The sequence below is a fragment of the Bombina bombina genome, chromosome 2 (genome assembly GCF_027579735.1).
Source record: "Bombina bombina isolate aBomBom1 chromosome 2, aBomBom1.pri, whole genome shotgun sequence".
Classification (NCBI taxonomy): domain Eukaryota; kingdom Metazoa; phylum Chordata; class Amphibia; order Anura; family Bombinatoridae; genus Bombina; species Bombina bombina.
The window spans coordinates 353797062-353821327 of NC_069500.1; the positions used below are offsets into that span (position 1 = coordinate 353797062).

At 38.4% G+C, this 24266-nt stretch overlaps 1 protein-coding gene across 1 annotated transcript in view; it reads right to left on the minus strand.

Annotated features, from left to right (window-relative positions):
- The window catches only part of CAMKK2 (calcium/calmodulin dependent protein kinase kinase 2), a 490619-nt gene that overhangs the window by 302526 nt on the left and 163827 nt on the right, over positions 1-24266 (minus strand). The window contains exon 2 of the mRNA XM_053701737.1: positions 1432-2002. Within this exon, the coding sequence (XP_053557712.1) occupies positions 1432-1953 (522 nt within the window). The 5' untranslated portion in view covers positions 1954-2002. The remainder of the gene's footprint in view (positions 1-1431; positions 2003-24266) is intronic.

Here is a 24266-nt window from a genome sequence, read left to right on the forward strand (position 1 = left end):
CCCCCTTCAATCCATCCTAAATGCCTCTGCCAGGCTGATCCACCTTTCCTGTCGATCTGTATCTGCTGAACCTTTCTGTGAGTCCCTTCATTGGCTCCCCATTCACAGCAGAATCAAATTCAAAATTCTCACCCTTACATACAAAACTCTCACCAACGCCGCTCCCCTCTACCTCTCCTCTCTAATACACAAGTATACTCCGGCCCGTCCACTAAGATCCAACAATGGCCTGCTCCTTGCATCCGCAACTTTCACCTCCTCTCATGCTAGACTGCAGGACTTCTGTTGTGCAGCACCTACCCTCTGGAACACTCTCCCTCGTGCTGTCAGGCTTTGCCCTAATCATTCCTCCTTTAAATGTTCCCTGAAGACTTTTCTGTTCAGGGAAGCCTACCACCCAACTCAATAATAAATTAATTTCACTTACCTAACATTTTCCTCATCTAACTCTGTGTTAACATCCTTCTCAATCTTGCAGTCCTCACCTCCTTTTTCTCAACCTCCTACCCTTCTAGATGGTAAGTTCCCACGGGGATAGGGCCCTCAATCTCTCCTGTATGTGTTTGTAAATTTTGTCCTGTCTCTTACAAGTCTTGTATTGTTTTACTTAAATGAATTGTATCCATGGACAGCGCTGCGGAATATGTTGGCGCTTAATAAATAAAGTATAATAATAATAAATAATAATAATGTGTGTGTATATATATATATGTGTATATATGTGTGTGTATATATATATATATATATATAAAATACTGAACATACCTCAAAGCAGGTAATCTGCAGACCGTTCCCCCAACTGAAGTTTTCCCATATTCTTCAGTTATGTGTGAGAACAGCAATGGACCTTAGTTACAAACCGCTAAGATCATCAAACCTCCAGGCAGAATTCTTCTTCTAATTTTTGCCTGAGAGTAAAACAGTACAACGCCGGTACCGTTTAAAAATAACAAACTCTTGATTGAAGGTAAAACTACACTAAGTCACCACATATCTCTTGATACTTCCTTTCTTGTCGAGAGTTGCAAGAGAATGACTGGGAGTGGCAGTTAGGGGAGGAGCTATATAGACAGCTCTGCTGTGGGTGTCCTCTTGCAACTTCCTGTTGGGAAGGAGAATATCCCACAAGTAATGGATGAACCCGTGGACTGGATACACCTTACAAGAGAAAATAATTTTATTAAATTTAAACTATTTTTGTTTCAGTGCATAATTGGAAGTCTGGGAACTATGTGCCTCTTTAGCCAGCAAGAAAATATGTTATCAACAAAATATTAAATATCTATAACAGATTCAATATTAAGTCAACCATAATGGGGTAGGTGTGTGGGAGAAGTGTAGGGGAGGATACTGATGCATTAAATTATTGGGGGGCAAAAAATGCTGAAATGAAGAGCTGAAAAACGGTTGGAAGTAAAACAAATTCCTTACCTGAAAGCCTTTGATAGAAACCCGATGAGATTCAACTGTTGGCCTCCGTGGCAGGCGAGGTGAAGACTGAGGTGATGTCACAGGGGAGTAGGGAAGAGATGGATAGATATATCGTCCATTCATGTCTAAGTTATTACCCGGTGACTGAGCAGACTGGGAACGTTCTTGAAGTGACAACTTCCTGTTGCCCGTGTTGAGTTTGGATCTGGGTTCATTGAGTTCCTTTGGAAGCACCTTAAGGTTATCTACCGTACACCCACTTTCACTAAGTCTAACAAAGTCAGGTTCTTCGCCATTGTTTTTCTTGAGTTCCTCGTCTTGACACCCATCCTGTCCTTTGGTGCTATGTTTTTTATCTGAGACGTTTGAATCATACTCTGTGACCACAATGACAGATTCCATACCTAGGTCAATACTCAGAGATGAGAAACTACAAACAATATGAGGTTGGCCAGTGGTCTCATGATTATCTTGCAGGATGGACCTCTCAGAAGAAGTCCTCTTGGACACGCATGATGACATGGTGTATTATCCAGCTTTGGACTATACCTCAATCTGCTCCCATTGGAACCTAAAAAAAAGATTTTGTTTTTTAATTTTTGAAAGTCAAAATTCTAAAATAAACCTGAAACTACTTTTTTGTTTATCTTACTAATTACCTTTTTTTCCTTATTAATGAAAAAAGTGAAGAGAACCCAATGTTTTTATTCCATGATTCAGTAGAAGCAAACAATTTTAAACAACTTTACAATTATGAAATCATATCTTTAGTAAAATAACAACACAAACATTATTATAATATATAGATGCACAGTCAGACAAGTCTACTTCACCTAGAAACGTGCAAGTGTTTATTTGCAGCATAGAAACCAGAGTGTGTAAGTATATTGAGCAAAAAACACAGAACAAATTGATATGTAACATGAACATGCAGATACATTTTCTCATCAGGATGGTTTATCACTCTATACTGTTATAGAAAGCAAGAAAGATTATGTGCTAATGCTGAGAAGGGTGAGAATGATCCTCAGATATATATAAAGGTTATGTAAATATTCTTCATTATTAATTGTCTTAAAAGACTACAGAAATATAAAAGCATAAAGGGCATTTTGTAATATAAATTAACCGATTTATGAATTATTTATATAGATAGAACCCCTAATTCTCAAGGGCAGATTTTACATGGCACTGTCTCCAGATATTGGGCCAGAATACGAGTGGAGCAGTAGTTTGCACTTCCGCTCAACTGTTAAAGTGAAAGTCAATCCTAGCTTTTGTGAAACGCTAGGATTGACCATTGAAACAAATAAAGGGGACTTTCATTAATGAAGTATAGCATACTTCATGCAGAAATCCGCACTGAGCTGCTAAGGCATTCCATGGCAGAACGATATTTTGCTAAGAGGTGACGTTTCCACCTCTTAGCAAATAGCGTGCAGGAAATCCGGCGCCACAGGGAGACAAGCCTGCTTTCACACACGGCTATAGGCTACGTCACCTCTCAAGCAAAACAGCGTTCTGTCGTGGGCTACCTTAGCAGCTCAGTGCGGCAAAATGCTTGAAACAAATAAAGGAGCTTACAGCCCCTTTATGTGTTTCAATGGTCAATCCTAGCGTTTCATATACGCTAGGTTTGGCTTTCACCTTAAATGCTAGAAGTAAGCTTTTTGGGTCCGCTCACACGCTAACCCAACAAGTGCAAAAGCTGAACTTACAATATTGCGTGCACGTTCACATAGAAGTCAATGGAGAGAAAAAAGTGAAAAAAACCTAACACCCCACACTCACGCAAACCCGATCACGTATTCTCATGTTCGCTAATCCGACATGATAATATAACTATTTCGCATTCCAATATTCTTCAAATACAAGAATATGTTTTATTTATTCATAAATAAATATTTCTACATATATATGATTTTTTTTTGGACAATATAAATTTATATCTATATATATAGATGATTATATATATAGGCATAGATATATACAGATACATTTAGGAATATCTGTTTACAAATACATATGACATATTCTGCTATGTGCAGAACATTGGAATGTATAATATTTACAGTAAATACACACCATAATACTTTATTAAATGTGAATATTGCATAAATATGTTTTTTATGTGTTCATCTACTTAAATGCAAATGACTCCATATGTTTGTGTTATTATCTGTATATATGTCTGTAAATGCATATATACACATATAAATACATAAATACATATGTATACATATATACATCATTATACATGCATGTATGTCAATGTTAAAGCCCTTTGCCTGCCTTTTTTTTCTTCTAACACTTGAGACCTCATATATTTGAGCCCTTATAACGTTTGGGAGCAATTTTTATTTTTAAATAATTTTTATTTTATGGTGTTGTTATGAGTGTAAATGTACTTTGTAATATTTTTTTGATGTGTTTTGTGCAACTTTTTAGTTTTGCAAAACAGTTAACCAGAACTCTGAAGTCGCAGTAATCATTCTAGCGTACTGAAAAAAGAAAAAACAGAGGCGCCGACATGGCCTAGTAATGCAAAGATAAGTGGCTCCAATAAACACAAATCCAGATGTATACTCACAAGAGCAGCGCACCCTGTGGTGCTATTGATGCAGGCCGGAGCCTCGCAGTGGTCCAGCTCACTGTGGAATTGAAGTGGATACCCAGAAGATGTCCCTGAGGGAATTGATAGTAGATATCCAGTAGTATATTCTCATTCAAATTTTGGCGCAATTTCTGCCTTCCTGTAGCGTCTGCCTCTCACAATGTTACTGTAAAAGAGTTCATGACCTCAGCACTGCTGATGCTGATTGGCTGCTGTTCATTTCTTCCTTTTTTATTTTTTTTTACCTGCAGCTGGGGTGCAGCTGAGTATAACTTTTTACACAGAACTTACTCTGCTGAGCTGAGGAGATTGTGAGAGGCAGACACTACAGGAAGGCAGAAATTGCGCCAAAATTTGAATTTTCCACATATCTCCTATGGAGATTGTTTGGTAGATATAGTGCTTATAGAGTTATATATCCATTTTCTCTTTTTCCTTTCACACTACTATTTTTTGTCATTTGTGTTTGGAGGCGCCACCTAAGGGTGTGGTTTTTGCTGGGTTATACCAAACTCTCAACATCAATATCATTCTAGCGTAAATTGCGATTGCGCTCAAGCAATCGCATATACTTTCAACTTGTAAAACGAGTGATAAGCCCAATGTGCGCAAACACTCGTGATAAACCCCTTATCGCTGGAATGTAAACATTTGTGTTCTAATCTGGCCCTTTTTAGAGAAGAAAACTCCCCATACCTGCAATCTTCCTCATATGCCCATACATAACTTGGCACATTAAGACAACCAATATTACTCTATATGATCATACACTTATATCTATACACTATTACTGTAATTGTATTCTCCAATAAACCTTTTTTGAAACCCTTGGGAGACTTGTCAGTCTTTTTGTGCTCTAATCCATTTAAATCCTTACTGGCTCAAGTCTGGTAGCGCTTACACCCAGCGCCAGCACATAGGCAGTGGTGATGATGTGGCACTGTGAATATGTCACCAGTTAGGGAGCTTTGAGAAAACGCTCCAATCGCAACGTTCCACATCACAACGCATTGACAGATTAGTAGGCATGCACAAATGGATCTGCATAGTACAGAGACGTTTCTATTTGCATGCAATATTTCTAATACCTTTTAAGTATTAGACATATTGCATGCAAATTGAAACGTCTCACATATGAATTATATATGTGTAATATGCTACATCCGATCAAGGCATTGATCATGGAGCATACGGAGAATCGGATATCATGGGAAGCTTGTTTAACTTTTTACATTATTGTAAACATGGCAGCCTCCACGAGCAACACATGTGTATATAAATATACTGTGTGTATATATATATATATATATATATATACATACAAACACGTGTTGCTTGTGGAGGCTGCCATGTTTACAAGTGTCTGAGCTTGCTCTGAAAAGTCCCAGCTTTACCAGCACACTGGAAATGCTGGGACTTACGTCAGAGCACTGGGGGACGCCCAGCGTCTCACTGGCAAGTATTCACAGAATGCTCCAGTCCCAGTTCGCTTGGAGTGATTGTCGAACACGGGCTAGGTGCCGCTAAGCTGTGGAGGCAGATTTGAGAGACAACGCTTTCGTACAGACACCGTTTGGCTGTTTCTACCCTGGGCGCTGTGGATCCGGCTCTAAGGCAGTTTTGAAGGAGGAAGGTAAGCGGGGACCCAGTCTGGTGTACTAGGATACACGGTAAAAGATCCGGTGAAAGATCCGCTGAAGGACCTTACTGCTTCGGGTGCTGCTCCTGGTAACAGAGTTTCCTGGAACTACGGAAGGGGTGCTGGTGACATAAGTGGCTGTTGATCTTTTTACATTTATTACTTATAGCTTAGAGCTACTGTTTTTGGGGACCCTCTGTGACTTTACTTTACCTATATCTATACTTCAAAAAAGGGATTTTAGTACCCACATATAAACATTGAAATGTGGCAAGTGGCTCCTATTTTGAAAGAGGAGAGGCCCCTCTTTTAAATAAGGGATCACATGCTCAGGTGGTTATCAGGGGTTTACTGCAGCAACAATAATTGGATAGAACCATATGCATTAAACAAAATAATATGGGTAGCTGCTTTGTCACCCTCCACAGTGTACATAACTCCTTATGTCAGTCACCTGACAGTTTAATGTAATAATGTCAATTATCATTAGTGCTATAAAGAGGCCGATATGAACATCAGAATTTTTGTTAGTCTATAATTTCTATTTGTAATATTTATATAGTTAAAAATGTTATTCCACTCATTTTCTGCACAAATTGCAAGAAAACAAAAATATATTTTCTGCTAATATTCAATTGTTTTTTTATATAGTATACATAAAGAAACCTACATTTTTTTTTTTTTTAAATATTTATTTATATCCAACAAAGTGCACAGTCAAATGGATTCAATCTCCATGTGCCACGCAGGGCCAGGTAAGACATATTTGAAACAGAACAAAACAGTTTAGAACAACAGAGTCACTTCCTCTTAGCAAAATAATAATCCCCTTATATGAAGTATTTGTACACTTAGCTGGAATTTTTCTATTATTTTCCTTACTCTTTTTTAAATAAGATTTATATTATGCAACAACATAGATATATATACAGTCTGGCATTAGCAACAAAACCATGAAGAAACAAAATAACAGAAAATAAATGAATTACAGTTCTTCTATAACAGTGTATATGTCTACAACCCAAAAAAAAAAAAAAAAGTATTTTTAAATCAGTTTCCTCACTAATCTTTAAGACATATACCGGCTAAAAAATAAATAAAAATAATAATATATACTATACATTTATTAACTATGCCTCTTTATGACTCCACTGTAGAAGATATACTTTAACACTGAATCTAACTCCTGCATGATCTGACCTGACAATATATTGATCAGATTCTAGCTCAAGGGAATTTCCTGACATAAAGTTACAACATACAACGAGAGAGAGAGAAAAAAAAAAAGCAAAAACAAAAATCCCCACCAGTCCGTATTCCCCCCCTCCGTATTCATTCCCCTTCCGACTCTCCAATGTTACACCATATACGGGGGAAATGTCCAGCCAATACTTGTAATTGCACATATGGAGTGTGCCTAAAAGGTTTAACCAACCTAATTTGAGATTCCACAGGGAAAGATAGAATAAATGTTTCCCATTGGTTAAAGAACCGAGCTAACCTTCCCTCCGTAACGTCTTACAGATTCCACTGTTCTTGTGTAAAGTGAGCAGTCAAAGCATTTTTAAGCTCTTTTAATTTAGGGGCTGTTTTCGCTTTCCATGCTCTCAGTAATATGTTGCGGCCAAGAAATATGATCAAGTTAATTAATTTAAAATTTCTGGGGGCAATCTGCGGATTCACTAAAAAAAATATTTCCATCGGCTGAAAATGGTAATCTATTTTGAGAGAGGCCTGTATCCAGTGCTCTACCCTAAGCCAAAATTGACCAATCTTTGGGCAAGTCCAAAAACAATGTACAAGGTCTGCCCTAGAAGAAGAACATTTGGGGCATACCATCTTCTCCCTATACCAATTAGTCAATCTAGCTGGCGTCAAATACGACATAAAGGCTAGCTTAATTTGTGTCTCTCTCCAGGTGGTCAGCACCCAACTTTTTCCAATTATCTTAAAAGTATTCTCGATAACCTGGCTATCAACCTCAGGAAAAAACTTACTCCATTTTTCAGCTATAAACTCTCTCTGTGCAGCCGATGGTCCCTGATTCAAGAAATTATAGAAAGGAGCTATTGAGTAAAGGCCGCCTTGAAAATTATTTATTTTAATTTGAAGCTCCGAAAGAGCCCACTCTACTCCATAGCTTTGCTTTAATTCAAATATAAAATGCCTTAACTGCAAATATGTGTAAAAATCTTTATTTTCGAGCCCAAATAGATGTGTTAGTTCACTAAAGGTTAATGGCACAAGATTCGAATCTAACATTTGCACGACAAATACCAATCCTTTGGAAGACCATACCCTGAAAACTTTATCTGACAACCCTGGTGCAAAATTAGGATTCCCTATAATAGGTAAATATTTGGAGACATAGGGCGAACACCCCGCAAGGACGCAACATTTTTGCCATGCTAGAAAAATATATCTATAAGTACTGAGAGCAAAAATTGAAGATGGAAGTGTATTCATTGGACAATGTAGAATAGCCTCCAATCGAAATGGAGCCACCAGGGCCGTTTCCCAGAGTACTGCCGCGACCTGTTCGCGATCGATTAACCAATCAACCGCAACTTTCATCCGTGCTGCCAGGCTGTAGAATTGTAGATTGGGAAGAGACAGACCTGCCGCTTCTTTATTACACATAAGACGTAGAGCAGAGATACGTGCTCTGGCGCCCTTCCAAATTAGGTTGGAACATGCCCTATTATAGTTGGTTATATCTGTATTATGAATAGGAATTGGAATATTTTGTATCAGGTAAAATAATTTAGGAAAGAGAATGGTTTTTATAAGTATGACCCTAGCTGTTAAGGAAATAGGTAGATTTTTCCATCCTTCCATCTTGTTTTTACATTCTAAAAAACATTTACCGAAGTTTAATTTATACCAGTCATCTGGATTCGCACTTAATTTGATGCCAAGGTAAGTTATCTGTGAAGTCTCGGTAAATGGGTGTCTGAAATATTGATCTTTCTTATTAAGCCATAATAGCTAAGATTTGGTGAGGTTAATTTTATAGCCCGAAATTGCACCAAACAGTTCAATCGATTCTAGTAGTCGGGAAAGACTTCGTTCAATATTACTCAGTCATAGAAGTATATCATCCGCGTACATTAGTAATACTAATTTCTGATCCCCAACCCGAATCCCTTCCAATTTCTGTCAAAGTAAAATTGCTAGCGGTTCTAATGATAAGTTAAACAACAATGGGGATAGTGGGCAGCCCTGACGCGTACCCCGTTGTAGAACCATCCGTTGAGAAGTCTGCCCATTAATTAGTAGTGATGAGATGGGGGAAGAGTATACTAACTGAATAAATTTATACATATGTCCTGTCAGGCCAAATTGTTCTAAGGAATAAAATAGGTGCCTCTAGGCGATACGATCGAAAGCCTTCTCAGCGTCTAATGTTAGTAAGGCTAAGTCCACCATATCGCTGTGTCTTGTTGTTCTAAGTTTATTCCAAAAAAGGTCTATCAGAGTCATGACCTTTCGTGTATTCCTAGTGGGATATCTCCCTGCCATGAAACCTGACTGATTTTCATGGATGATTGAGCCTAAATGCGGTTTTAATCTGTTTGCTAAAATAGATGTTAACAATTTGTAGTCCGTGTTTAATACGGAGATTGGTCTATATGATTCTGGAAGATCTGGTTCTTTGTTTTTTTTGGGAATTAAAGATATAACTGCTGCTGCGAAATATGGTGAACATTTATTGTTCCCAATAAAATAAAAATTAAACAATTTTTCCAGTGCTAAGATAATATGTGGTTGGAGAATCCTATAAAATTCAATAGGAAGACAGTCTGGTCCAGCTGCTTTATTTGTTTTGGCAGATTTAATTGCTATTGAAATTTCTTCCACATCGATCGGTTTATTAATCTCTGCCAAAATCTCTGGAGAAATTTTGGGAGTCTTGATCTTATCCCAGAATAATTTCTGCTTATCTATCGAATAGTCTTCAGCTCTATAAAGCGCACTAAAATAATCATAGAACATTTTAGTAATATCCGCATTATTAGTAACCGTACCTGTATTGGATCTAATGGCCGTTATGGGATTCCGATGATTTTTTTTAGTTAACCTGGCCAAAAATTTGGCAGATCTGCCCGCAAAACCTCCATATAGGGCTTTTTGTCTCTGAAGATCTAAAGCAATCTTTTGTTTGATAAATATGTCTTGCGCATTCTTGGCGTCTATGTACTTTTGCCATTTATCTTTTGTGTGGTCACTTAAGTATACTCTGTACGTATTCTTTACTTGATTGCTCAGTTGAAATAGACCAGAGGTGTTCTCCTGCTGTCTAATTCTTTTTTTCAGTTTACACATGTACGCCTTAATTTTACCTCTTATTACAGCTTTAGCCGCTTCCCAATACACCTCTGGTCTATTTTTATAATCTTTATTAATATTCTCATATTCTCTCCATTGATTGATCAGCCAGTTCTGGAAGTTACTATTATTCACTAAATATTTAGGGAAAAAAATAGTTTGATTAGTAGTTACCTGTCTCTGAGGTATATTAAGTGATAATGTGATCACCGCATGATCTGAGATTGTTATATCTCTTATGTTCGCTTTCCATTCTAAGCCAATCATAGATTCTGCAATCAGAAAAAAATCTATCCTGGACAGGGATTGCTGGTCTTTTGCTAGACATGTGAAAGCTCTCAAATCTGGATTTTGTGTGCGCCAGATATCTGTTAGCCCTAGTTGTGTGGAAAATTTTTGAAAGATACGAGTCTTCCTGTCACGAACAAAATTATGGCCTTTACTTCCTCTGTCAAGAATAGGATCTGGTATTAGATTAAAATCCCCGGCCACTATAAGATTTTGACCTATAAATTTATGCAGATATCGGACCATCCTGTCCCAGAATGACTTGTCAATTTTATTTGGCCCATATATATTGCACAATACATACTGTATTTTATTAATTGTAATTTCTACAATTAAAAAGCGGCCTTCCTGATCTATAGTGGAAGAATCTATTTTCTAATCTAAGTTTTTATTAAAAAGGATAGCCACTCCTCTTTTACGTGCGTTAAATGGAGCCACAATTACCTCACCTACCCAGTTAGTCTGGAGTTTCACATATTCCGGACTTTTTAGGTGTGTCTCTTGTAAAAAGGCGAGATCTGGTTTTAATTTTGCTAGATGTTTAATTATGGTCTTCCTCTTTATTGGAGAGTTTATGCCCCCCACGTTCCAAGACACCAGATTAAGCGTGTCTAACATACCTCCAAACACTCAAACTTTAGCAGATGTCCCTTCACTATATTAGAATTTAAACAACCAACCATACTGCACGGGGGGAAGAGCAGCCAATGGGGAACGGAGTGGGGGGGGGGAAGAAAGAAAAGAAGAAAAAAAAAGAAAAAAAAAAACACAACTGTAAGTAAAACTTTAAAATACAACCACTTAAAAAGAACATGTTCCATTCTTAATTCTTATTAATGAATTTCTATGTCATTTTCCTCAACACCTTCTAGTCAGCTATGCCCATTTTTTTACATAAAGACATCGCTTCCTCTGTATTATTTACCACATATGAGACCCCTGCCTTATTGATTAGAAGCTTAGCTGGATAGACCAGTCTAACACTACATTTCGCTTTCACAAATTTATCAAAGAAAGGGGACATTTCTCTTCTTTTGGCCCTAGTTTCCGCGGAAAAATCTTGAAAGATTGAAATTCTATGGGAGTTAATAATCAAGGAGTTAAGTTTTCTGTAATGGCTTAGAAATAATACTTTATCTTGATAATTGACAAACTTGAAAATGACAGGCCTTGTTTTAAGCATAGTGTTATTTTCTCTAAGCACCCCTATTCTATGAGCTCTTTCTATCAAAAATGGTGTAGGAGGAGGAGGAATCACGAGTGCCTGAGGAAGCGTGATGGAGACAAAGCGTAATACATCCTGGAATTCAGCTGTTTCAGGTAGGCCAATCACTCTCAAGTTATTACGCCTTGACCTGTCTTCAAGGTCCTCTACTCGAGCTTGTAACTGAGCTATGGCCTTATCCTGGACAGCTGATACCGAACTCACACCATTCAGCCTATCCTCTAGGTCGGATACTCTTGTCTCGACCTCCTCCATTCGGACGTTAAATTGCCTGATCTCATTGGAAAGATTGGAAATCTCTGACTTTATTTCCTGTTTAACTAAGTCCAAATGTGGGGCCATCATTTTCGCCACTTCTGCAGCAAATTCAGACATATCATTAAAAAAGTTCAATGTATTTCTATCTTGCGAGGTATCTTGGAGCCCCTCTATACTTTTGGAATTGCCTCTCTTGTCTCTCTGTTTAGGTGGCATAATAGGAGAGGAATTTTTTTGCTGAGAGATAAACCTCTCCATTCACCTCTGTATACGTGTGTTTCGTGCTAGATATAAATACCAATATATCAATAAATGTGTCTATGTGTGATACTCACTGTCAATCCCCAAAGGGGGGCTGACCGAGTGTAAGTGTAAAAAAAAAAAAAAAAAAAAAAAACTGGTGAGCAAAAATAAGCAAAAATAAGCAAAAATCAAACAAGCACACTTATAGTACCAAAAATGTGCTGGAATCAGTGATTCTCAGTGAACTCGGTGGGGGGGGGGGCAATGTGGGGGAGAGAAAAAAAAATAAAAAATAGTTGGTTCAAATACGTGCACAGGGGCTAAAATAAGCCAATAGTGGGAAAAAAGGTGAAATCTATCAAAAAAAACAAAAAAAAAAAAAACGGAATTTCGGTGCTTCTCAGTATAACTTGAGAAAAATAAAAAATACAACCAAAAGTGTTATAAAAAATGGAGAGAAAATTTAGCTCAAATCTTAGGATTTCCTAAAGATAGATTTCAACACAATAATTATCCAAATTTATAGCAGGAGAGCAAAATAACCCCAGGTCTTTCTTAGGCTCCACAAACTCCTAAATATATTAATTTTGTAGTTTTAGGATATATACATTTTGTAATACTTAACACTAATGTTTAGTGGGATGCTTATATACCCTTAACACAATTTAATGAGCCCTTAAACTCTATCTCTATATGAAAGACTTCTGGGTCAATAAACATGTAGTAGTTGATAGAGTTATATCAAAGGGATTGTTACACATATTAAGTATAATAACTTAAAGTTTACATCCATGTACCTTCACTCTAAATCTCCCTTTTTTTTCTTTTTCCTTTGAATAAACTAGCAATATTTTTTCTGTACGTTAAGCAGAAAAAGACTCCTTAGGTGACACAGATCAGGGAACCTATTCATCTTGTAGCGACATGTTATATGTTAAATCTGGCACAATTGTTAAAAAGCCTTGGTACATTAAATAGCTACATATAAAATGACAGTTAGGTTTACCCTAAACAGTCCCAGAGTCCAGACAGGGGGACCTTAATACCCTTTGTTTATTTAACTTTATTTCTGTGCAGCACTATTAAGCACATTCAGCTCGCAATAAAGATTGGTCAAATTCACGCCTGGCACTTTCAGGGTATAAGCAAGAGTAAATCAATATACAGAAAAAAAGCTCCTTATAGATCTTGTACTTCAGTTATATAAACTTTTAGAAAACTTTCTAAATATCACCAATTCTCAATCAACAGTTATCTTTGCTTTATATACCATCCACCACCATGACCCTCTATAGGAGCCAGTGTCCATTAAATAATCCGTAAACTTGGGACTTCAGAGGCTATGGATGAAACGTTATGCCTCACTCTATCAACCGGCACCCACAGTCTTAATAGTTTTAATAGACCCACATTGTCACTTCAGGTTTCCCAAAAACATTAAGGAATCAGACTTACGTTACCGGACCACTTCAACTTATTATTATGTATATACTTAAGCCACCTCCACAGCTTCCATTCTGACCAGGCAGTTCCGGAAATGCTTTCCGTCCTCTAACAACCACAGGGATAAGGACTCGATATTCCAATTTGCTGTCTGCAGCGTCCACAACAGTCACCTAGAACAAAACTTAATTTCTGAGGAGGGCTGAAGAGTATGCTTAACCATCCGGTCACAAAACGGTGTACGGAGTATAATGCTGTCTTCTTGGGTAACGGGAGGTGTGTGGGAATAACCTCTTAGGATAGGTCCGGGCTTCCTGTGCCAATACACTCCCACAAAAAGACCCCGGATCACTGGGGGCCACACAGCCAGCCCACGTCTTCAACACACGCTGTCCAGGTAAGTTTTCTTTTTGTTCGGAAAACCTTTACACCCGCAGTCTCAGGGCTCCACTTGCGCTCCTCAGCAAGACTTGCTCAGTATCGGCTCCCTATCATCTGTTTTAGTAGGGTAAGCTTACCGGGTTCCTGACCTTGTTTTACAGTCCGGTTAGTGTTTCAGTTGTAAACCAGGTTTACCTGCCGTTTTAGCGGCGGTTATATACTGTTAGCTCAGTCCAGGAATGCTGGGTCCTTGAAAAAGAACACAAGAGTGCTATAGCAACTTAGGGCCGTGGAGTAAGCCCACGCCTTCACTCACACTGCACAGGTGAGATTCTTTCCACTCGAAACCTTTGCCCTCGCAGTCTCAGGGGTCCGTTCACATTCCTCAGCAGAAATCCGCTCAGCACCGGCTCCCCAACATCTATTTAGGGTAAGCTTGCAACTTTTCTAGGTAAAAAATCTGGATAGTGTTTTAATTGAACTCGGTTTACAAGCCGTTTTTAGAGGCTGTTTATACAATTAGCTCAGTCCGTGTACTGGGGTTTTCAAGAAAAGAAGGGGCTATAGCAACATAGCATATTATTGCCACTGTGTGACTTCCGATCTGCGATCCTAGGATCTTGTACCGGCCTAAAAGAGCTTTAGGACAAGGTACACTACAGCGTGCTGGAGAGTAGTAAGATTCCCCGTAGGGAGCGGTGAAGTTGCAGACAGCTACCTGCGTGCTACCTGTTGGCTCCACCTCCAGCCGGAAGTCGCAATCTCACTTCCCTGAAGAAACCTACATTTTGGTGTTTTGGGATCATGAACTACTGCTAAATGTGAAACGATGGCATAATGCCTCCCATCCTCATGTTTACTATGTACGTTAAAGAAAATAGCACACACAAAAAATATGTATGCTTACCTGATAAATTTCTTTCTTTCATGGAGGTGAGAGTCCACAATCCATTACTCCTGGGATTCAACTCCTGACCACTAGGAGGAGGCAAAGATTCCCAAAACTTCAAAAGTATTTCATCCCTCCCCAAGTTGAAGGGGATGCAAGTGAAACCTTGCAAAAGGGATGGCGTCTGCAGCTTCCACCATCAGACCTACAACCTCCATACAATAGCAATTGACAGAAAAGCATATTATACAATAGCTAATAGCCCTGCCACAGACCAAGAGACAAGAAACCTCTGCCAGCTCCTGATGTGCAGGTTCTTTACACCCTCAACTGGAGACCTAACCGAGTTAATACCTTTATAGCACACTGCTGATAGCCGCTGTCAGAGAAGCAGGAAGATGAGGACAGGAACCTAGCACAGAGCATGCAAAGGCTATTAACTCCTGGGCGCTCAAAGCAAAGTCAGTAGGAGCTCTGTAGCAACCCTATGCAAGATAATGGTACCCTTTGTAGCGTTAGAAAAAACTACAAGCAATGTAAATAGGTATCATTAAAAATGTTAGCACGCTGGTCCGTAGCGCTATAAAGCAATAATGACATACCAGCCCCTGTATCATAAAGTTTAAATGAATCATGCTTCTCTGTAGCACTGCTGCAAGCCCAGCGCGTCTAGTTTGCATTAACATGAGTTACATAACATTAAACGTCAGTCTGTAACGCTGCTCTGACTAAACAGACTGAAACTGCAGCAAATGTTTTTGTTGCTCTTGTCTGTCCTTTAGCAGGATATTTACCCCACATACACTGCTATATTTAAAGTGTCCTTAATAAATTCTGGAATACCCATAAGAGTACCTGTTAAGAAGCCTGTGGGTTGTGAATGAGAAAGCAGTACTTAACTGTCTGTGCACTCACACTACAGAGCTCACCTCTCCAGTAGTAGAGCCCCATCCTAGTTAGATGTCACCAACTTAGGATTTGTTTCAGGATGTACCCGGTACAGTCAACAGTAGGTTGCTTAAGAACCAGTCCTAGCAAACAACTGAGGCAGGCTAGTGGAAAACTCCTGCTGAAGAATTACACTAGCCATGGTACTCTTATACACCCCTCTGCCTCACTGCATTTAGAGTATACCTTTCAAACAGATGTATCAGCAATGCACCATTCCTGTTCTCAAGTGAAGGCAAAAATTAAGACTGAGGGGAATCAGAAGGTGAGAGGGATAAAAGTTCTTAAAGTGTTAGGTACTTTTTGCCTGCCTCCTGGTGGAGTGGAATTTAATTTTTGCTCACTCCATTTAAACAGACATAGAGCCTTGTTTTGTTTTTTTTATTTACCTAAACTATATATTTTTTTAATCCGGCTTCCTCCAATCACGGCATGGCCTCAGGCAATGACCCCCCTTGGGGGAAAGCCGTGATTGGAGGAAGCCGGATTAGTCATTGATGACGTGTGAAGAGAGGATCTCCATGTTGGGCAAGCTGCTCTGGCTGTAAAAAAAAACAAAGGTAAGTTTTTAATCAAAACGGCTGCTTTCTAAACTTTGATGAATGAAAGTGCCCCTGTTTTTAATAGTATTCATCAAAGTTTACCTTCACTTTAATTGCCTAGTGAGATTAGATCTCTCCCAATGAGATATACATCATAGCTGATCATAGAACCGCTGTGATGAGAATGGACGTTCTGTCTGCGAGGATAATGGAATATACACAAGTTCTCAGGAAAATAGTTAATTAACACAGGCATATGATAAACAAGGACAAGACCACTAAGTTTCTTTGAACCTTCTCAATATACAAAACCCAGACTTACGTCTGTATTGAAGGTAGAAAAAGAAATATATTTAACCTGGTGTAAGTTGAATCCATATAAGAGTTGAAATTTTAAAGTATAAATTGTTTAGATAATTTTCAGATGTTTCATTGATACCTCACTACTGTATAAATATATATATATATATATGGGTTCTGAGAGCTATATCTCGTCTCACACATGTCTAGCACAATATTAAATATCAAGTGAATTGAGAATATATCTATATAGATATTTAAAATGTTTAACAAACTACTTCAGAATAAAACTAAATTTATGCTTACCTGATAAATTTCTTTCTTTTGCGATGTACCGAGTAAACGGTTTCATCCTTACTTGTGAGATATTATCCTTCCTAACAGGAAGTGGCAAAGATAGCACCCACAGAAGAGCTGTCTATATAGCTCCCCCCTTAACTCCAAACCCCAGTCATTCGACCGAAGGCCAAGGAAGAAAAAGGAGAAACTATAAGGTGCAGAGGTGACTGAAGTTTTTAATAAAAAAATAACATCTGTCTTGAATAGACAGGTCGGGCCGTGGACTTGGTACATCGCAAAAGAAAGAAATTTATCAGGTAAGCATAAATTTTGTTTTCTTTTGCATGATGTACCGAGTCCACGGTTTCATCCTTACTTGTGGGATACCAATACCAAAGCTTTAGGACACGGATGAAGGGAGGGACAAGACAGGAACCTGAACGGAAGGCACCACTGCTTGCAAAACATTTCTCCCAAAAATAGCCTCGGAAGAAGCAAAAGTATCAAATTTGTAAAATTTTGAAAAGGTATGGAGCGAAGACCAAGTCGCAGCCTTACAAATCTGTTCAAGAGTATACATGCCTCTCGAAATCAAAAAAAACTTTATCTAGAATAGATTATTTCCTTACTTCAGAGAAGTTAACAGATTGTATCCAGGAAACACTTATTGATATAATAACTATATCAGACCATGCCCCTATCTCAATTACATTAGATCCCAAACAAAAGAGTCGGAAATCCAATCAGTTCTTCTTTCCAAAATATTTAGCAAAAAATAGTAAGTTCATAAATTTTCTAAAATCTAAATGGGCTGAATATAAGCAGTTTAACAACAGTTCTTTTGATAAAACTCATATATATTGGAACGCTGCAAAAGCCGTACTAAGAGGCGAAATTTTGGCATACCAAATAAAACAAAATAAAAAACACATGCATACAGAAAGCAGATAACTAATTGTTTGATTAATAAATATTCTAGATATATCCAGGCAAAAACTGCAGATAATTGGCAACAATATATTCAGGCTAAAAAAGATAGAGACAATTACCTTATGCAAAATGAAATTAGAGAAAATATAAAATCTTGTGCACAGTTTTATAGGTACGGTAACAAGGTGGGCAGCTTTCTAGCACGAATTGACAAAAATCACAAAACTAAAAGTTTCATAAAAAAAATTAAAAATAAAGATCATATATGGACCCAGACAGAGGACATACAAAAGGCCTTCCTTGAATACTTTACGGAGCTCTATTCAGCACAGCATATTAATTTTACTACAAAGGAGACATTTTGGAAGTCGTTGACAATTCCAAAGCTAGAAAGTAATTGTCTAACAAAAATTAATGAACCTATTACAGAAAATGAAATAAGACAAATAATCAAAACAATGGCAAATAACAAAGCGGCAGGTCCGGATGGTCTTCCATCCGAATTTTACAAAATTCTTATAGAGGAAATAACCCCTACATTAAATGCTCTGCTGAATGGGCTCTGGAATGGACAATTGGAACCATCAGCTGACTTTAACGAATCCACAATAATAGTCATACCTAAACCGGGAAAAGATCCACAACTAATAGACTCTTATAGGCCCATCTCACTACTCAACATTGATTATAAAATAATGACTAGTATACTAGCTAAAAGGATACAGGTCTCACTGGACACAATAATACACTCGGATCAAACAGGTTTCATGAAAGGAAGGTCTTCAAATGTTAACTGAAGGAAAGTCTTCTTAACAATCTCAGACCAGTGGTATAATGACAAATATAATAAAAAAGCTAATAAAGAGGATAGTTCAATAGTATCACTGGATGCAAGTAAAGCTTTTGACTCTGTTACATGGGACCACCTTGTTACTTCTCTTATAAAATTTGGATATACAGGTAATAGTCTTAACTTAATCAAGAAACTTTACAGTGAGTCTAGGGCTACAATAATTATCAATGGTAACAAAACACCCTACTTCCCCCTCTTAAGAGGGACAAGGCAGGGATGCCCTCTGTCGCCCTTAATTTTTAATATTGCTTTGGAACCTTTACTGATTGCTTTGAGAAACAATATACTAGGGATTGACATGGGTGGTAAGAGAATACAGTTGGCGGTCTATGCAGACGATTTATTGGTATTTTCTAGAAATTCAAATAAAAACTTTAACAAAATGTGCCAGATTATAGAAAACTACGGCTCTTTTTCAGGGTATCATATTAATCAGTCTAAATCTGAAGTATTATGGCTTCAAAAAAATAAAAAATCAGAAACAAAAATATTTAAAGAAGTAACTAAATATATGACATATCTGGGGGTTAAAATATCTAGCGATCCTTCAGAATGGTATGCTCTGAATATTGGCAATGGTATTAGACAATTCTGTGAAACCCTCAAAAGATGGACCTCTCTTCCACTTTCTCTCTCTGGTAAAATAAATTTACTCAAGATGATAGCACTCCCAAGGTTATTGTATCTTTTTCAGAACATTCCCTTTCTAATTAGGAAACACGAGATCAAGATATCCAACCAGGCAATTAAGGAATAAAAATGGACGAATAGTAGGCCTAGACTTAGCCATCAAAAATTAATACTTAAAAAAGAATATCTGGGCCTGGGTCTCCCTAATTTAATAATATATAACCTGGTGGCAGTGACAAAGATTGCTCTAGATTGGCTCTTGGAGAGTAATCATTTTACCTTACCAGAGATAGAAAATGGATTGATAAAACCTTTATATTTAAAAAATATTCTCCATCTAGAGGTTAAAAATCTCCCACCATATGTCAAAAGAATAGATTTGCTTAGGGACACAGTTGTAGCATGGCATAGAACATGTAAATATTTAGGTATATATCCCTATGCAACACGTTATTTATCTATTAAAGGAAACTCAGAATTCAAACAGGGTCTCTCCTCTAAAATATTTTCAGTCTGGCAAGAAAAGGGATTATCTAACATCATTCAATTAACAAAAAATAACCAGGGCATAATTCAGGTTGAAGATTTCGAAACAATTAAAAATAAATATCTCCTCTCAGAGAAACATTTTTTCTCGTTTTTACAAATCAGGCATTATTGTCTCAAACTAATACAAATACAAGGGAATAACTGGGATCTTGTACCATTAGTTCCGGTAATTAATCTTATTAAAAGTGGCAATTATTCAATATCTCTGTTATACAATCTAATAAATAATATAACTACAAACAACATATTGAAACGGGAACTGCAAAATGGAGGGAATTGTATTTTCCGAATCTAACCACGCAACTAATATTAAAAAGCGTGGAGAGAGTGGAGGAAGCATCATTAGCTATCCCTATGCGTGAACAGCATGTAAAATTAATGTGGATGGTGTATATCACACCTGAGAAGATTACCAAATGGGGTGGTATAGGGGAAGGAACGCTGTGTACTAAATGTAGACAATCAAAGACAAATTTGATTCATAGCTTCTGGCTTTGCCCTAAGATACAAAGATTTTGGGGAAAGATAAATCACTGGTTGAGCAAAGTTTATCAAACTCAAATGCTCTTACAACCAGAACAGATCTTTTTTTTCCACTATAAAAAAGAACAGCTACAAAATCGGAAATTTATAACGATGATAATTTTGTTAGCAAGGAATCTTATATTAAAAGGATGGAAACAGGTTAAATCACCCTCCTTTGGGAATCGTGGGGAAATTATTCATCACCAATTTCTTATAGAACTACAAGATACTCTATACCACATTGATATCAATACAACACGTTTCTTTAGTAAATGGGAGAACTGGATTAAAATTAGGGAGATTGAAGAACAGAAGAAAATAATAGGAAATTTCAAAAATACAACCTATATGGAAAATTGTAGATTGAGAGGGGAATGGCTCTTTGAAGAGCCTGACTAAGTTTCAGAGCACAGAGGGAGGGGAAGAGAGGAGAGAGAAGTTTTTTTTTTTTATGTTTTTTTTTGTTTGTTTGTTTGTTTGTTTTTTTGGGGAGAGACTTAGTTATTTTTATGTGGTCTAAGATGTTATAAATTCAAACTGATTATCTCTTATATAGAACCCAGGGGGGAAAGGTATCAATATAGATAGATAGATTCTTTGTGTTGTTTCTGTGGTTGAAAAGGAGAAAGGACAGGAGGTTTGTTAGTTCTTTCTTTTTCTTTCTTTCTTCTTGATAATAGAAAGGGGAAAAAGGAATACCTTTTTATATTATTATGATTGTTATGTTTCATTGACAGGTATCCTCCCTATAAGATTTAATTTTTCTGCGGTCAACGTATAGCAAATATATATTTTATTAAATATTAGTTGAAACAGAAAGTAAAGATTATGAAAATGTTATATTATGACCTTGTTAAATCTGGAAAGATTGATTGTTTAGAACTGTATTTGATGTACAAAATTAATAAACCTTTTTAAAAAAAAAAAGAAAAAAAAAAAGAAGCATCATTTTTAAAAGCCCATGTGGAAGCTACCGCTCTAGTAGAATGAGCTGTAATCCTTTCAGGAGGCTGCTGTCCAGCAGTCTCATAAGCCAAACGGATTATGCTTTTCAGCCAAAAGGAAAGAGAAGTAGCCGTAGCCTTTTGACCCCTACGCTTTCCAGAATAGACAACAAACGAGGAAGATGTTTGACGAAAATCTTTGGTTGCCTGCAAATAAAATTTCAAAGCACGAACCACGTCCAAGTTGTGCAACAGACGTTCCATCTTAGAAGAAGGATTAGGACACAGAGAAGGAACAACAATTTCCTGATTGATATTCCTGTTAGTAACAACATTAGGTAGGAACCCAGGCTTGGTACGCAAAACCACCTTATCAGCATGGAAAACAAGATAAGGCGAGTCACATTGTAATGCAGATAGTTCAGAAACTCTTCGAGCTGAAGAGATAGCAACTAGGAACAAAACTTTCCAAAATAAAAGCTTAATATCTATGGAATGCATGGGTTCAAACGGAACCCCTTGAAGAACTTTGAGAACTAAATTTAGACTCCATGGTGGAGCAACAGGTTTAAACACAGGCTTAATTCTAGCTAAAGCCTGACAAAAAACCCGGACGTCTGGGACATCTGCCAGACGCTTGTGCAACAGAATAGACAGAGCAGATATCTGTCCTTTTAGGGAACTAGCTGACAATCCTTTCTCCAATCCCTCTTGGAGAAAAGACAAAATCCTAGGAATCCTGATTTTACTCCAGGAGTAGCCTTTGGATTCGCACCAAAAAAGATATTTACGCCATATCTTATGATAGATTTTCCTGGTAACAGGCTTTCGAGCCTGAATCAAGGTATCTATGACCGACTTAGAGAGTCGGATTCTATCAAAACGTTCAATCTCCAAGCAGTCAGTTGCAGAGAAATTAGATTTGGATGCTTGAATGGACCTTGAACCAAAAGGTCCTGTCTCAGTGGCAGAGACCGTGGTGGCAGAGATGACATGTCCACCAGGTCTGCATACCAAGTCCTGCGTGGCCACGCAGGCGCTATCAAAATCACCAAAGCTCTCTCCTGTTTGATTCTGGCAATCAGATGCGGAAGGAGAGGGAAAGGTGGAAACACATAAGCCAGGTTGAACGACTAGGGTACTGCTAGAGCATCTATCAGTACTGCCTGAGGATCGCTTGACCTGGATCCGTAACGAGGAAGTTTGGCGTTCTGACGAGACGCCATCAGATCCAATTCTGCTGTGCCCCATAGCTGAACCAGTTGAGCAAACACCTCCGGATGGAGTTCCCACTCCCCCGGATGAAAAGTCTGACGACTTAGAAAATCTGCCTCCCAGTTCTCTACTACTGGGATATAGATCGCTGACAGATGGCAAGAGTGAGCCTCTGCTCATCGGATTATTCTTGAAACTATCATCGCTAAGGAACTCTTTGTTCCCCCCTGATGATTGATATAAGCCACAGTCGTGATGTTGTCCGACTGAAATCTGATGAATCTGTCCGAAGCCAGCTGAGGCCACGCCTGAAGAGCATTGAACATCGCTCTTAATTCCAGAATATTTATCGGTAGGAGGGCCTCCTCCTGAGTCCACAAAACATGTGCTTTCAGGGAATTCCAGACTGCACCCCAGCCCAGTAGGCTGGCGTCTGTCGTCACTATAACCCATTCTGGCCTGCGGAAACACATTTCCTGGGACAGATGATCCTGTGACAACCACCAAAGAAGAGAGTATCTGGTCTCTTAATCCAGATTTATCTGAGGAGATAAATCTGCATAATCCCCATTCCACTAATTGAGCATGCATAGTTGCAGTGGTCTCAGATGCAAGCAAGCAAACAGAACTATGTCCATTGCTGCTACCATTAGACCGATTACCTCCATACACTGAGCCACTGACGGCCGAGGAATGGAATGAAGAGCTCGGCAGGTTACAAAATCTTTGATTTCCTGACCTCCGTCAGAAATATTTTCATGTCCACCGAGTCTATCAGAGTCCCTAGAAATGAAACTCTTGTGAGGAGGGAAAGAGAACTCTTTTTTACGTTCACACTAAGTCTGTGTGAGACTTGGCTAGTTGGAAAGTCGACGCTTGAATTAGAATGTTGTCTAGATAAGGCGCCACTGCTATGCCCCATGGCCTTAGGACCGTCAGAAGGGACCCTAGCACCTTTGTGAAGATTCGTGGGAAGAGCCACAAACTAGTAATGCTTGTCCAGAAAGGCAAACCTGAGGAATTGGTGATGATTTTTGTGGATAGGAATGTGTTGATATGCATCCTTTAAGTCCACGGTGGTCATATATTGACCCTCCTGGATCATTGGTAAAATAGTCCGAATGGTCTCCATCTTGAAAGATGGGACTCTTAGGAATTGGTTTAGGATCTTGAGATCTAGAATTGGTCTGAAAGTTTTCTCTTTTTTGGGAACCACAAACAGATTGGAGTAGAACCCCTGCCCCTGTTCTGCTTTCGGAACTGGGCAGATCACTCCCATGGTAAAAAGGTCTTCTACACAGCGTAAGAACGCCTCTCTTTTTGTCGGGTTTACAGACAATTGAGAAAGATGGAACCTCCCCCTTGGAGGAGAATCCTTGAAATCTAGAAGATATCCCTGGGTTACGATTTCTACTGCCCAGGAGTCCTGAACGTCTCTTGCCCAGGCCTGAGCAAAGAGAGAGAGTCTGCCCCCTACTAGATCCGGTCCCGGAGCGGGGGCTACCCCTTCATGCTGTTTTGGTGGCAGCAGGAGGCTTCTTGGCCTGTTTACCCTTGTTCCAAGCCTGGTTAGGTCTCCAGACTGGCCTGGATTGAGCAAAGTTCCCCTCTTGCTTCGCAGCAGGGGAAGAGGAAACGGGACCACATTTGAAGTTTCGAAAGGAACGAAAATTATTTTGCTTGGTCCTCGTCTTATTTGCCTCATCCTGAGGGAGGGCATGACCCTTCCCTCCAGTGATATCAGAAATGATCTCTTTCAATTCAGGCCAGAATAGGGTCTTACCTTTGAAAGGAATGGTCAACAGCTTAGA